The 13366-nt window shown below is 42.9% G+C and overlaps 2 protein-coding genes across 4 annotated transcripts in view; one reads left to right on the top strand and one right to left on the bottom strand.

Annotated features, from left to right (window-relative positions):
• Positions 1–9617, bottom strand: part of atg4b (autophagy related 4B cysteine peptidase) — a 44509-nt gene extending 34892 nt beyond the window's left edge. Inside the window, exon 1 of the mRNA XM_033031631.1 lies at positions 9482–9617. Within this exon, the coding sequence (XP_032887522.1) occupies positions 9482–9491 (10 nt within the window). The 5' untranslated portion in view covers positions 9492–9617. The remainder of the gene's footprint in view (positions 1–9481) is intronic.
• On the top strand, positions 8864–12102 carry LOC116979802 (THAP domain-containing protein 4-like). 3 transcript variants are annotated; one of them, XM_033031632.1, is made up of 3 exons: positions 8866–9085; positions 9931–10160; positions 10661–12102. In XM_033031632.1, exons 2-3 carry the CDS (start codon positions 10087–10089, stop codon positions 11385–11387), a joined length of 801 nt encoding a protein of 266 aa, XP_032887523.1. In that variant the 5' UTR covers positions 8866–9085; positions 9931–10086; the 3' UTR covers positions 11388–12102. The 3 variants fall into 3 exon arrangements, 2 of the variants coding, with proteins under 2 accessions (XP_032887525.1, XP_032887523.1); XM_033031634.1 differs by lacking the exon at positions 9931–10160 and having other exon boundaries at positions 8864–9085; XR_004413777.1 differs by lacking the exon at positions 8866–9085 and having other exon boundaries at positions 9793–10054.
• Positions 12103–13366: the final 1264 nt, after the last annotated feature.

Genomic DNA, 13366 nt, shown 5'->3' with positions numbered 1-13366 from the left:
TGGTTTAAACCGTAGACACAAAAAACTGTAAATCAATGGGTCAGGCAGCATCTCTGGAGAAAAGGAATAGGTGACGTTTCAGGTTGAGACCTTTCTTCAGACCGAGTGTCAGGGGAAAGGGAAACTATATATAAAGACAGTGATATAGAGAGATATAAAACAAATGAATGAAAGACATTGAGGCCAAATGCAAATTGGACGAACAGCACCTCATATTTCACTTGAGCAGCTTACAACCCAGCAGTATATCGATTTCTCAAAATTCTAGTAACCCTTGCTTTCCCTCTCTCCGTCCCTCCCCCACCCTAGTTCTCCCACTAGCTTCACTGATTAATTTTACTGTTTGTATGCCTTGTTGTCATCTTCCCTTCAGCCAACAATGACCATTCTACATTTCCTTGATCATTGTCTGCTTTGTTCTATCGTTTTCACACCTTACGTTCTCTTTGCACCCATCTATATCTCCAGTTTCCCTCTCCTCTGACTCAGTCTGAAGAAGGGTCTCGCCCCGAAACATCACCCATTCGTCTCCAGAGATGCTGCTTGTCCCACTGAGTTACTCCAGCATTTTGTGAAAGGAGAGAGGAAAGGGGGATATTTGTGGGTAGTTACCTAAAATTGGAGAATTCAATGTTCATACTGATGGATTGTAAGTTACCCAAGCAGAATATGAAGTGCTGTTCTTCCAGTTTGTGTGTGGCCTCACTCTGACATTGGAAGAGGCCCAGGACCGAAAGGTCAGTATGAGAATGGGAATGGGAGCTAAAATAGTGAGCCACCGAGAGATCCAGTAGGCCTTGGTTTAGCTAGCGCAAGTGTTGGGCAAAGCGGTCGCCAGGAGTAAGCTTGGTTTCGCCAATATATAAAAAGCCATATCAGGAACACCGAATGCAGTAAATGAGGTTAGAGAAGGTGCATGTGAACCACTGTCTCACCTGGAATCCCAATAAATATATTGTTGGGGAAGTCCAGAACAAGGGGTCACAGTTTATGGAGAAAGTGAAAATCTTTTAGGACTGAGATGAGAAAAACATTTTTTACACAGAGAGTGATGAATCTCTGGAATTCTCTGCCACAGAATGTAGGTATTAAACATTAAATTCCTTCCATTTGGCCTATAAACCCATGACAATGAGATTTAAAAATTATGTTATATTCTGAATTCTTGTGTGAATGTTATTTGGACACTTAGGCTATTTAAAAATGTTAGTCTATTCTTAAGAAATGGATAGATGTTTAGATCTAGTAATTGAATTTTGTAATTAGCTACAATTGGGTAATTAACTAATTATATGCTTTAATTTCAAGTCATCTAAGTAAGATTGTTTCATATTTGTTTCAGAATGCTTCAATCTATAATAACTGAAAATTTCTTTCAGTTCTCTTAAATTTTAAGAAAGTTATCGTTTTTTAAATGTTCTCGATCACAGCTTTTGTGTTAAGTCAATGAAAAAGCGATAGGGAACAAGATGCCAATTTTCGAGTATGAAAATGGCCATAACTTTTTTAATACTGAAGATATGAAAGTGAATTAGGTGTCAAATTAAACTTCTTTTTATGCTTTATCTGATGGGATAAATTAAAGACTTGATTTTTTAAATCTCAAAATCTTGTAACATTGCTACTGTACACCATTTTACTGCCAATATCCTCATGTCACTCAATTTATTTTACATTCATAAATCGACAAAGCCCCTTGCTCCAAAAATAAACGTTAAAGATTTCTGCATTTAACAAAATATGGATGTTATTTTTTCACAATTTTGTCTAAATTGTCCAAGATCATGCAGATCACGCGGGGTCTTACTCACATTTGCATATGTCTTTGGCGGACTTGTTTAGTTTATTATTGTCATGTGGATGTAGTGTATCTAGACTTTCAGAAAGCCTTTGATAAGGTCCCGCACGGGAGACTGGTGACTAAAATTTGAGCACATGGTATTGTGGGTAGGGTGTTGACATGGATAGAAAATTGGTTGGAAGACCAGAAGCAAAGAGTAGGAGTGAACGGGTCCTTTTCAGAATGGCAGCCAGTGGCGAGTGGAGTGCCGGAAGGCTCGGTGATGGGGCCGCAACTGTTTACCATATATATTAATGATTTGGAACAGGGAATTAGGAGCAACACTAGCAAGTTTGCGGATGACTCAAAGCTGGGTGGCAGTGTGAACTGTGAAGAGGATGTTAGGAGGTTGCAAGGTGACCTGGACAGGTTGAGTGAGTGGGCAGATGCGTGGCAGATGCAGTATAATATAGATAAATGTGAGGTTATCCACTTTGGCGGCAAAAACAAGGGGGCAGATTATTATCACAATGGGGTTAGGTTAGGTAAGGGGGAGGTGCAGCGAGACCTGGGCGTCCTTGTACACCGGTCACTGAAAGTTGGCTTACAGGTACAGCAGGCAGTGAAGAAAGCTAATGGAATGTTGGCCTTCATAACAAGAGGATTTCAGTATAGGAGTAAAGAGGTTCTTCTGCAGTTGTGTAGGGCTCTGGTGAGACCACATCTGGAGTATTGTGTACAGTTTTGGTCTAATTTGAGGAAGGACATCCTTGTGATTGAGGCAGTGCAGCGTAGGTTCACGAGATTGATCCCTGGGATGGCGGGACTGTCATATGAGGAAAGATTGAAAAGACTAGGCTTGTATTCACTGGAGTTTAGAAGGATGAGGGGCGATCTTATAGAAACATATAAAATTATAAAAGGACTGGACAAGCTAGATGCAGGAAAAATGCTCCCAATGTTGGGCGAGTCCAGAACCAGGGGCCACAGTCTTAGAATAAAGGGGAGGTCATTTAAGACTGAGGTGAGAAAAAACGTTTTCACCCAGAGAGTTGTGAATTTATGGAATTCCCTGCCACAAAGGGCAGTGGAGGCCAAGTCGCTGGATGGATTTTAGAGAGAGTTAGATAGAGCTCTAGGGGCTAGTGGAGTCAAGGGATATGGGGAGAAGGCAGGCACGGGTTATTGATAGGGGACGATCAGCCATGACCACCATGAATGGCGGTGCTGGCTCGAAGGGCCGAATGGCCTCCTCCTGCACCTATTTTCTATGTTTCTATGTATTGTGGTACAGTGAAAAACATTTGTTTGGGTGCTATCCTGACAGGAAAAATACTATAAATGATTACAATCAAGCCTCCACAGTGCACAGATAACGGACTGTGCACTGTCCATTAAAGATGGTTCAAATGTCTCCATTAAGATAGATGAGAGGTAAGGACCACACTCTAGCTGATGAGAGGACTGTCCCTGAGTCTGCAGGTATATTTTTTCACACCTCTGTACCTCTCGCCTGATGGGAGAGTGAAGAAGTGGAAGTGAGTAGGGTAAAACTGGTCTTTGATTATGCCGGTAGCCATGCCAAGGCATTGTGAAGTGTAGATGGAGTCAATGGAAGGGAAGTTGGTTTGCATGATGGTCTGGGCTACGTCCACAACTCTCTGCAATTTCTAGCTGCCTTGGATGGAACTGTTCTTAAACTAGGCATTCCAATAAATTGCTTTCTACGGCACATCTGTAGAAGTTGATCAAGGTTGCTGGGGCGGACTTCCTAAGTCTTCTAAGGAGGTAGAGGCGTTGATATGGTTTCTTGGCTATATCTTCGATGTGGCCGATCCAGGGCAAATTGCTGGTGATATTTATTCCTAGGAACATGAAGCTTTTGACCATTTCTACTTTGGCGCCATCAATGTATACCATGGTGTGTGTACTGCGTCGCTTCCTGAAGTCAATCACAATCTCCTTTGTCTTACTGACATTGAGGGAGAGATTGTTCCCTTGGCACCAGGTTACAAGGTTCTCAATCTCCTGTGTGTACTATATCTCATCGTTATATGATATCCAGCCCCTTATGGTGATGTTGTCTGCAAGTTTGTAAATTGAGTTGGATTGGTATTTGGTCACAGTCATGAGTGTATAAGGAGTAAAGAACGGTATTAGGGTATGAGTGTATAAGGAGTAAAGAAGGGGGCTGAGAACGCATCCCTGTGGGGCCTTGTGAAAATTATCCTAGAGGATGATTTGTTACTTATCCTCACTGATTGTGGTCAGTTGGTCAGGAAGTCGAGGATCCAGTTGCAGAGGTGGATGCTGACACCATGTTTCACAGAGTTTGGTATTGTATAAATCTGCAAACTACACAAAACTTAGGTGTGATTAAACCTGAAGGAGGATAGTGAAAGGGTGGATGTAATTCAATTTAGCGAACAACAAAGTAATATATTTAAGTTAAAATCAAAATGCTGGAAGAACTTAGGCCACATCTGGAGGGAATTGACAGATTATGTTTTGGATCAGGACCCTACTTCAGACTGATGGTGTAGGGGGGGAAAAGCTGGAAAACGTGGGGGTGGGGTAAAACCTAGCAAGTGATATGTGGATATAGGTAAGGGGGGTGATTAGCAGATGGTTGGAATAGCTTACAAAGGCTAGAGGTGAAAGTGAGATAAAGGGTATCTGATAAGAAAAGGAGGAGCAAATACAGAGAGAAGAATAAGGGTGGAAGGAGATAGGGGGAGGGGAAAGAGGGGGTGAAAAGGAAAATATGGGACTTGGGGATGGGAGATGATTGGAGGAGAGGAAAGGAGCAGAGTGCCTAAGGTGATGGGAGATGGTTGGAGAAATGTATGCACCCCAGGGCAGGAGACAGAATGAGGGACTTGAAATTCAATGCTCATATCTTTTGGTTTTAGACTACCCAAGTGAAATAGACAAATGTTTTGCCAAACACTTGCCCTCTGTCTGCTAAGGCCTGCTGGAGTTCCTGTTTGCTGCTTTAACCTGAGCACAAGAGGCTGATGGGTGATACATAAAATCAAGGGCGGCATAAATAAGGTGAACAGTCTTTTTTCCAGGCAGACCCTGGTGTTTTGATCCTCGAGAAAATTGGCTTTTAAACTTACTTATCTAAGTATAATCATGGATCAGAACCATCTAAGTGCCAAAAACACTGTGAAAAGTAATTTCAATAGTATAGAAGGATCCAGTACCAATTATGCAAGACATTCTTGAGCTTCTGATGGTTTCTGTTAAATCCCATCAACCAGCCATTAGTTTCTTCCACTCAAAACTGCAGATTAGGAGTCAAGACACACTCACCACGAGAAACCACCATAACACAAAATACTAACAGGACTAACAAGTACTGAATACAATTGACTGTGCTTTTACATTGGTTCAAAGGTCAATTTTCTGAAGAATAAACCAGAGCAAAGGATAGGCATTGATAATGCACAAGTCCAGGTAATGCACAAGACAGCGAGTGTTTTGGACCACTCCATCGATGGAATAAGTTTTGTGTCAGGGTCTTGTACAAGTGCTTTGTGAGTTAGTCCTATCTGTATTGGTGTAATGGATCTTTTGTTTACATTTTTTTTGGGTGATGTGCAAGACCATTTTTTTTTGCTCCTTTTCTAGATGAGAGAAAATACTCTTTTAAGATACTACTAGTAATCGGTGTAAGCATCCTTGTAGTTGCAAGGGCTTTGTTATTCACTGCCCAATACATTGCAGATAAAATAGTATGAAGAGCCTTGGCAAAAACTAGCCACAGTCAAACGAGTCATCCTTGAAGTCTTTCTAAATAACAGTGGCACAGAAAACTGAATGATGTGGGCACTAACCAGTCCGCTGATCATCTGGACTCTAATGTGTGCTGAATCATTTTCTGTTTGTGTTGGCTATTGACCAGATGGTCAAATCCGAACGTACACTCTGTGCATATAGCAACATGATATGCTGGAGTTGGTTAATCCCGCTGTTGATCAGTAGAAATGGTATTAAATGAGTTACTCCATTAGATCAAGCATAATTCAAGCACTGTAGATTGCTCTTGGACAACAGATTGGGGCAAAAAAGGCAGCAGCAGTGTGTGTGGTGAAGCTGGTAGTCCTGCTGCATCACAGTGCCAGAGACCCGGGTACAATCACGATCTGAATGCTGTATGTGGAGTTTGCATGCACATCCTGTGATCACACGGGTTTCCTCCAGATGTTTCGGTTTCCTCCCACATCCTAAACATTTATGGGTTGTAGGTTAATTGAACGCTATAAAGTGCCCCTGGGGAGTGGATGAGAAAGTGGAATAACATAGAACTAATGTGAACAGGTGATTTGATGGTCATTGTGAACATCGGTGGGCCAAAGGACCTGTTCCACACTGTATTTCTAAAAAAAGTCTAAACTAACCTAAAAGTCCTTTGGTAAAAAGATCCTGCTGCCTAAAAGTGAAGGGACTGTCTGCTTTTTCCATTACCGCAATTCTACCCCTTGCAGTGAGGTTGACTAAGTGTATGTACGAAACAGGTAGCAGAGTTCCACAAGGATCCTATTCTGAACCAGAGCTTAATAATAATAATGGATGGGATTTATATAGCGCCTTTCTAGAATACTCAAGGCGCTTTACATCGCATTATTCATACACTCCTCAGTCACCCTCGGTGGTGGTGAGCTACTTCTGTAGCCACAGCTGCCCTGGGGCAGACTGACGGAAGCGTGGCTGCTAATCTGCGCCTACGGCCCCTCCGACCACCACCAATCACTCACACACATTCACACACAGGCAAAGGTGGGTGAAGTGTCTTGCCCAAGGACACAACGACAGTATGCACTCCAAGCGGGATTCGAACCGGCTACCTTCCGGTCGCCAGCCGAACACTTAGCCCATTGTGCCATCTGTCGCTTAATAATGCGAGATAGATGGCCTATTCAGTGGAGATAGAAACATAGAAAATAGTTGCAGGAGGAGGCCATTCGGCTCTTCGAGCCAGCACCGCCATTCATTGTGATCATGGCTGATCGTCCTTTATCAATAACCCGTGCCTGCCTTCTCCCCATATCCCTTGACTCCACCAGCCCCTAGAGCTCTATCTCTCTCTTTAATTCATCCAGTGACTTGGCCTCCACTGCCCTCTGTGCCAGGGAATTCCATAAATTCACAACTCTCTGGGTGAAAACGTTTTTTCTCACCTCAGTCTTAAATGACCTCCCCTTTATTCTAAGTCAGTGGCCCCTGGTTCTGGACTCGCCCCACATTGGGAACATATTTCCTGTATTTAGCTTGTCCAGTCCTTTTATAATTTATGTTTCTATAAGATCCCCCTCATCCTTCTAAACTCCAGTGAATACAAGCCTAGTCTTTTCAATCTTTCCCCATACGACAGTCCTGCTATCCCAGGGATCACTCTCGTGAACCTACGCTGCACTGCCTCAATCACAAGGATGTCCTTCCTCAAATTAGAAGACCAAAACTGTACACAATACTCCAGATGTGGTCTCAGCAGTGTGTATGTGTGTGCGTGCACACACACTGAACTTTATTTTCTCTCGTTTATCATATTGTTTACAGTGTACTATGTTTACATATTCTGTTGTGCTGCAGCAAATAAGAATTTCATTGTTCTATCTGGGACATATGACAATAAAACATTCTTGACTCTTGACTCATTTAAGTTACTTTCAGTCCAAGAACGTTGAATTTAGATGATGAGGCTGAAGGAGAAGTAGATTAGAAAAAGAGACATGCTTAGATTGTTGGGAACCAGAGTCGGAGCCCCTAAGGCAGTTCGTCGTTGCCTATAACCTCACTCTGGCAGCTCCTGTGACGGCGCTGGTGCCAAACTGTAACGGCCCTGCTGTTCCTTTGGATCGATCAGCAACGTGGAGAGGGGGGGGATGTGCTGCATGGGCAACAGCCTGTCCTCCATATGACATCGCCCAGGCTTGCATCCGACTAGGATGCATCACCCATGGTCAGTCATGACCGAGAGGGGCCTACTTCTACTACTACTACTAGATTGTTGGGGGAGGTCTGGAATAAATGCCAACGTGGGTAGAGAGGCCATTTTAGGAGATCTCCTGGGTGTGAATGGATAAATAAAAATAGAATCAGGCCAGTAATTCTGCAAAATCTAATTAAGATGATGGAGGAGGTTGCCAACCATCCCGAACTGTTGCAAATGAATAAAGGTGGGTGGAGGAATAACCACATGATCAGAAGGCTACTGCTTAATTTTGTTAAAGCTGTTTCTTTGCTGCACCATAAGAACTGGACCGGAGAAGGACAAGACGATTGGACAGTTAAAAATGCACTGGTAGTTTGCAGGAGGGGTCATCGGTTTAATTTCATAAGAATATCAGACAACTGATTTCTAATGAAAATTCTTTCATCTGAAATATTAACTCACTTCCTGCAGATCCTAAATATTTTGAGCAGCTGCAGTATTTTGTTTTCAGATGACAAAGCAAGCACATTGCAAAAACAGGCACTGCCTTCAGGGTCCCTTGCAGGGACTGAGACAAAAAACATCTACTCACCAATTTCATTCTACTAAAGAACACCTCAGAGAATTTGCACAAAAATGGAAATGCAAGGATCCAGTTGGTACAGTTGACTCAACGTCCTTGCGGTAACAAGGGATGGCCATTAATTTGGCTTGTCAGTGTGACATAGATCACGAAGAAATGAAGACATTTTCAGAGAACCAAAAGAGCACATTTTATTTAGTGCATATTTGAAGACATCTCAGGAAAAATTCTGTATAACAAAAATACCATCAGCAAAATGTTTAAATGTTTTGTTTTCTATCAGACAGCTTTATTTGTGTGCAATTTTATTTTCTTCCTGAAATACCCCTTTCACAACAGATTCTGAGCCTTCACCATCAAGTACTAAAAAAAACAGTCCACGGTGACCAGCACTCTGGACTGTTCTTTCCTTCTCACCTCCAAGTAACAACACATGGGCTCAGATGAACAAATCCGTGAGAATGAGATAAGTAACATTACACAAGGAATCATATGTGCAATCCTGCCACGCGGTAAGTTTCCGCAGGAACTCGACACAGATAAATATTGTGCAATTTAAGCTGGGACTGGCACTTTGCATTAACAACAGGGTACGCCACAAATCACTTCAATTGAATCCGAAAGTGAAATTACTATAGGAGAGACTTCAACAATAATACGGTAATGCAATGTACATTTAAAGTACCAGTGTACAATGCGAAAAGAACAATCTTTGACCAAGAATTGGCAATGGCCAAGTTGGAAAGTGGAACAATAGATTGATGAATGATGACCGAGACAGGTAAGAGTCGGGATGGTATAGTTTCATACAATGGGTTGCACAGTAAGCGGGTTCCTAAGAACCACAGGCTGACAAGGACTCGCCAGCTTTCATAGCAACGCCCGGCTCTCACAGAGCGGTCGGACACGTTGTACCTAGCGTCCTGCGGGCGTCGGCTGACAGGACAGGGACTTTGGCAGGGTGAGAATTAGATGGGACCGGGTGCGGCCCCGACGCCGACAGGAGCGCAGCAGACAGCCGGCACCACTGGCTGTCAGGCCCAAGTTTCGTTTCAGGCCAAAGACGCGGAAGGGGGGGAAATAACGCACTGGCTGATGCTCAGCAACAGAGCTGCATCCGTAGCTGCCCTTCTCCCAGTTACCCCGAGAAAGCGGAGCAGCAGGATCCCGGGCCTACCTGCATCCATTGTGTACACTCCTCTCCCACCACACTGGGTACCGCCCGGCAACGCGGTGACAGCCGCTTCAGGCCAATCCAAGCGGTGCTTGCGCCGCCGCCCGGCCCGGCCCCGCCCCGAAGGGCACGCGCTTGCGCCGCCGCCCGGCCCCGCCCCGCCACGAAGGGCACGCGCTTGCGCCGGCCCCGCCCCGAAAGGCACGCGCTTGCGCCGGCCCCGCCCCGAAAGGCACGCGCTTGCGCCGCCGCCCGGCCCCGCCCCGCCACGAAGGGCACGCGCTTGCGCCGCTCGCTCTCCCCGCCAGGGGGCGGGCTATGGCACGCCGGAAGTCCATCATGCCGTGCGGGAAACGGGCAGCATTGCGGATCAGTCTGCATGTTTGCTGCTAAATAAATCAATTGGGAATTAGTTTTCATTCACACATGCTGACATCTCTTTAATTTTATAGTTGACGTGAAACAGAGGCGGCAAGTGGTGTCCGGCAACTAGTTCTGCGGCGGCAATGACCGGTTGAAGGATTGATGCCACCATCTTGTTGTACGGAGACTGCTGTTGGTCCTGGATTGAGTTGTGTTGAGTACATTACCTTACATTGCTCCGCGCGATGGTCATATCTTGCTCAGCATATTCCTGTACCAATAGGCAGGGGAAAGTAGCTAAATCCATCTCTTTTCACAGGTGGGTAGACGATCCAAAGTCCATATTCCTATTTTCCCCATTAACCTAAACTATATCCCATATAAAATATTTGAGCATGTAAGTTTATCAACAACTTTTAGAGTGTCTTCAAATGAAGCGACTGAGAAATCTACACGTTGACATTTTCTCCTGTAAGATAACAGAACATACGCAGATCAGATTTGAGGTTTTCAGATTTCTACTGCCCTGTATTTGAAGATTAGCTTCCCGCTGTCATCCTTGAACGGCTCGGCTCTAATTTTAATATTATGTCGCTTTTGCTGTCAACCAAAATATGTTTTTTTAATTATCTTAAAACATCTCAACTGGATAACCACACGACCCACTATGCTACAGGCCTAAACCTAATCTTAAAATAAAGCAGAATTTTGTACTAGATAACTATCTTAGTATTGTTTACCATCATAATACCCCTGAACATTTATAATCACATTTTTTAAAAACTATATTCGTATATGCCTCTCTGATTTATTTACCAGATTCCCTTTGAAGGATACCAAACGTTTGTCAAAGTGGATTAATGCTGTTGGGCGAACTGACTGGAAACCAACCAAGTTTTCCTTTTTGTGCAGTGCTCACTTCACCAAAGACTGTTTTCAAAAGCGTCATGAAGACCAGCATCAACGGCTCAAAGTTAACGCTATTCCATCCATCTTCCACTTCCTGGAACATAAGAATATAGTAGAAGATCAACATTGTCACTGCCAGGATGCACCAAAAATACAGTCAACTCCAGCCAATCAGCAAAGTGTTTATGTCCTTCATGAACCATTGGATGAGATCCTGAATCCCAACTGCGGAATGGTGGAAAGCAAACATGTGTTTGAGAGGGTTCCTGTGCTTGGTGAATTTTCCACTTATCCTGCACTCTCAGTGACAAGTGAACCCAATAGGTGTAAAGTCCTAGATCAACAGTGGACTCCACAGTCCGAAGTTAGTAAGATCACAGCTACTGAAAGATTGCTGATTGACAGCACCGTATTATTTCCCGATGATGCTATCCCATCTGCCTCTGGTGCATGCAAACTCATCAGTTCTTTGCATTCATACTGTTTAACTCCACTGCATGGTTCCTTTATTAAAGATCAGGACATGAAAAAGAACATTGAACTAAAGATCCTGAGCCAAAAAAGTGGTCGGATCATGAAACAAGTGAAAAGATTAGACAAATGGGGACACAAGAAACTGCAGATCCCGGAATCTTGAACAAAACACAAAGTGCAAGAGCAACTCAGAGTGAGTCAGGCAGCATCAGTAGAGGGAATGGACACATGACATTTCAGACAGTCTGAAGAAGAGTTCAGGCCAAAACATCGTCTGTCTACTTTCTCCTCAGATTAGAAGGATGGATCTGTGTGCTTGAAACCATTTCCACTCTAGTAAGGCGCTTTCTGCCTCAGGATCATGATTAGTAAAAGTCTATAATTTCTCAGAGCTTGTGGTGAGCATAAATCTAAATCAGCAAAATTTAACTTGAGGTGCTCAAAACAATAGTTGCTAACTCTAAATTCAGTCTTTTGTTTAGCACTGCAGTGGTGACTCCATTCTTACTGCATTTTCATTTATATATTTACTACAGATCACAACTCAGCTGGAATTGGAAACCTATTATCTCGTTGTTCACATGTTAAGAATGGTCATTTGGGCTGGTCGTGGAAAGCTATAATTATCTACAATTACTCATTGCTCAAAAGTCAATCACTTTTATCCAAAAATCCTCCTGCTCATTGTAAAAATATTTATGAATTGACATTAAAAACATATAGCATCTGAGTGAGCTATCCTGACTAAAAGTTATTTATTTGGTTCTAAGGTCCACATAACAGTGATTATAGGACTCGCTGGATCTTCTTTTTTTGAAATATGAATGGCACTGTTACGTCACAATCACACCTTCATCAATGCTGTGCAGTGTGGCATTGAAAAGAAGTGGCTGTTGGTGGCATTTCGAAAAGATCTATAGAATAGTTTTAGATGAATGATATGTTGCCTTTGAAAGGTTATTCTTTGGGATTGCCATGTGCTCTGCACTGTCTTGAAGAAAGAACTAATTGATGTGTGGTTGTGATTATGGATGTCCTCCAGTATATTAAGTCGGGCTTGAGGTGAAGCCTCACTTTTCAAATCCTTCAATCTGGTTAGCAATTTAGTTCATGACACTATTTGCAAAGTTAGCAGTTGCCAGTGATATGAGAGTTTGTGGAAAAAATGTTGAGGATTTTTCCATGTAGTGTACTTTCCTTGAACTGAAGTTCCTGAGATAAAAGAGTGACTTTTCAAGGGTGTGACATGTACACTGGATTTAATCGATCTACCACTTGTTAAATGTAATGATTGGTTTATGACATTGAGATAAAGGTGGCTGGGGTATTAAATATATCCCGTATAGCGTATTTTAGTAACAAAACAAACCCAGTCTTTAAATACATTTTTCCTCATGAATCTCTTTGGTTAAAAAAAAATGCTTAGAAAATACTGTAATGAAAGGAGTAACTTCTTTATTAGCTCTTCAATGACTGATCACAAATCTGCATCATTAAGGGTCAGAGAGAATTTGGAAGCAGACCCCTCAGCCCAATACCTACACTGTTCATGAACCACCTATTGACATGAATCCAAAATTAATCCAATTTCTTATTCTCCCACATTCTTATTTTCTCCTTCCTAGATTCTACCACTGTCTGAAACGCAAGGTACAGTTTACGGTGGCCAGTTAATCTACCAACCTGCTTGTGGCAGGAAACCCAAGCAGTCACAGGGAAAACTTGCAAGCTCCACAGAGACAACACTCAATATCAGGATTGAATCTGGTTCTCTGATGCTTGGAGGCAATGGCTCTACAAGCTGTGCCACTGTGATAAGACAAGATACAGTTGCTTTGGATGGAATTGTTGACAAAATACTAGTTTGTAGAAGTAACAAACTCCAACTATCACAATCGCTGATAAAGGCAGTAATTAATGTCACAGCTAGCGATCTTCACCATTCACCAGAACATTGCTGCTGATAAGCCTAAAGAAAGCAATATTGAGTTGTTCCCATCTACCACATTAATGTCCTAATATTCTGGGGAATTTTGAGTTTGTGTGTAATCTGAGCCCTTGAGGCTTGCAGCCGAAAATAATGTGTACACAATAGCACAATGCGCTTTAGATATTTTGGATCCATGCCATGATGATGAAAAG

Source organism: Amblyraja radiata, chromosome 13, assembly GCF_010909765.2.
Source record: "Amblyraja radiata isolate CabotCenter1 chromosome 13, sAmbRad1.1.pri, whole genome shotgun sequence".
NCBI lineage: Eukaryota > Metazoa > Chordata > Chondrichthyes > Rajiformes > Rajidae > Amblyraja > Amblyraja radiata.
Note: the sequence above shows the minus strand (reverse complement) of the source record. Positions and strands in the feature narration are given on the sequence as shown.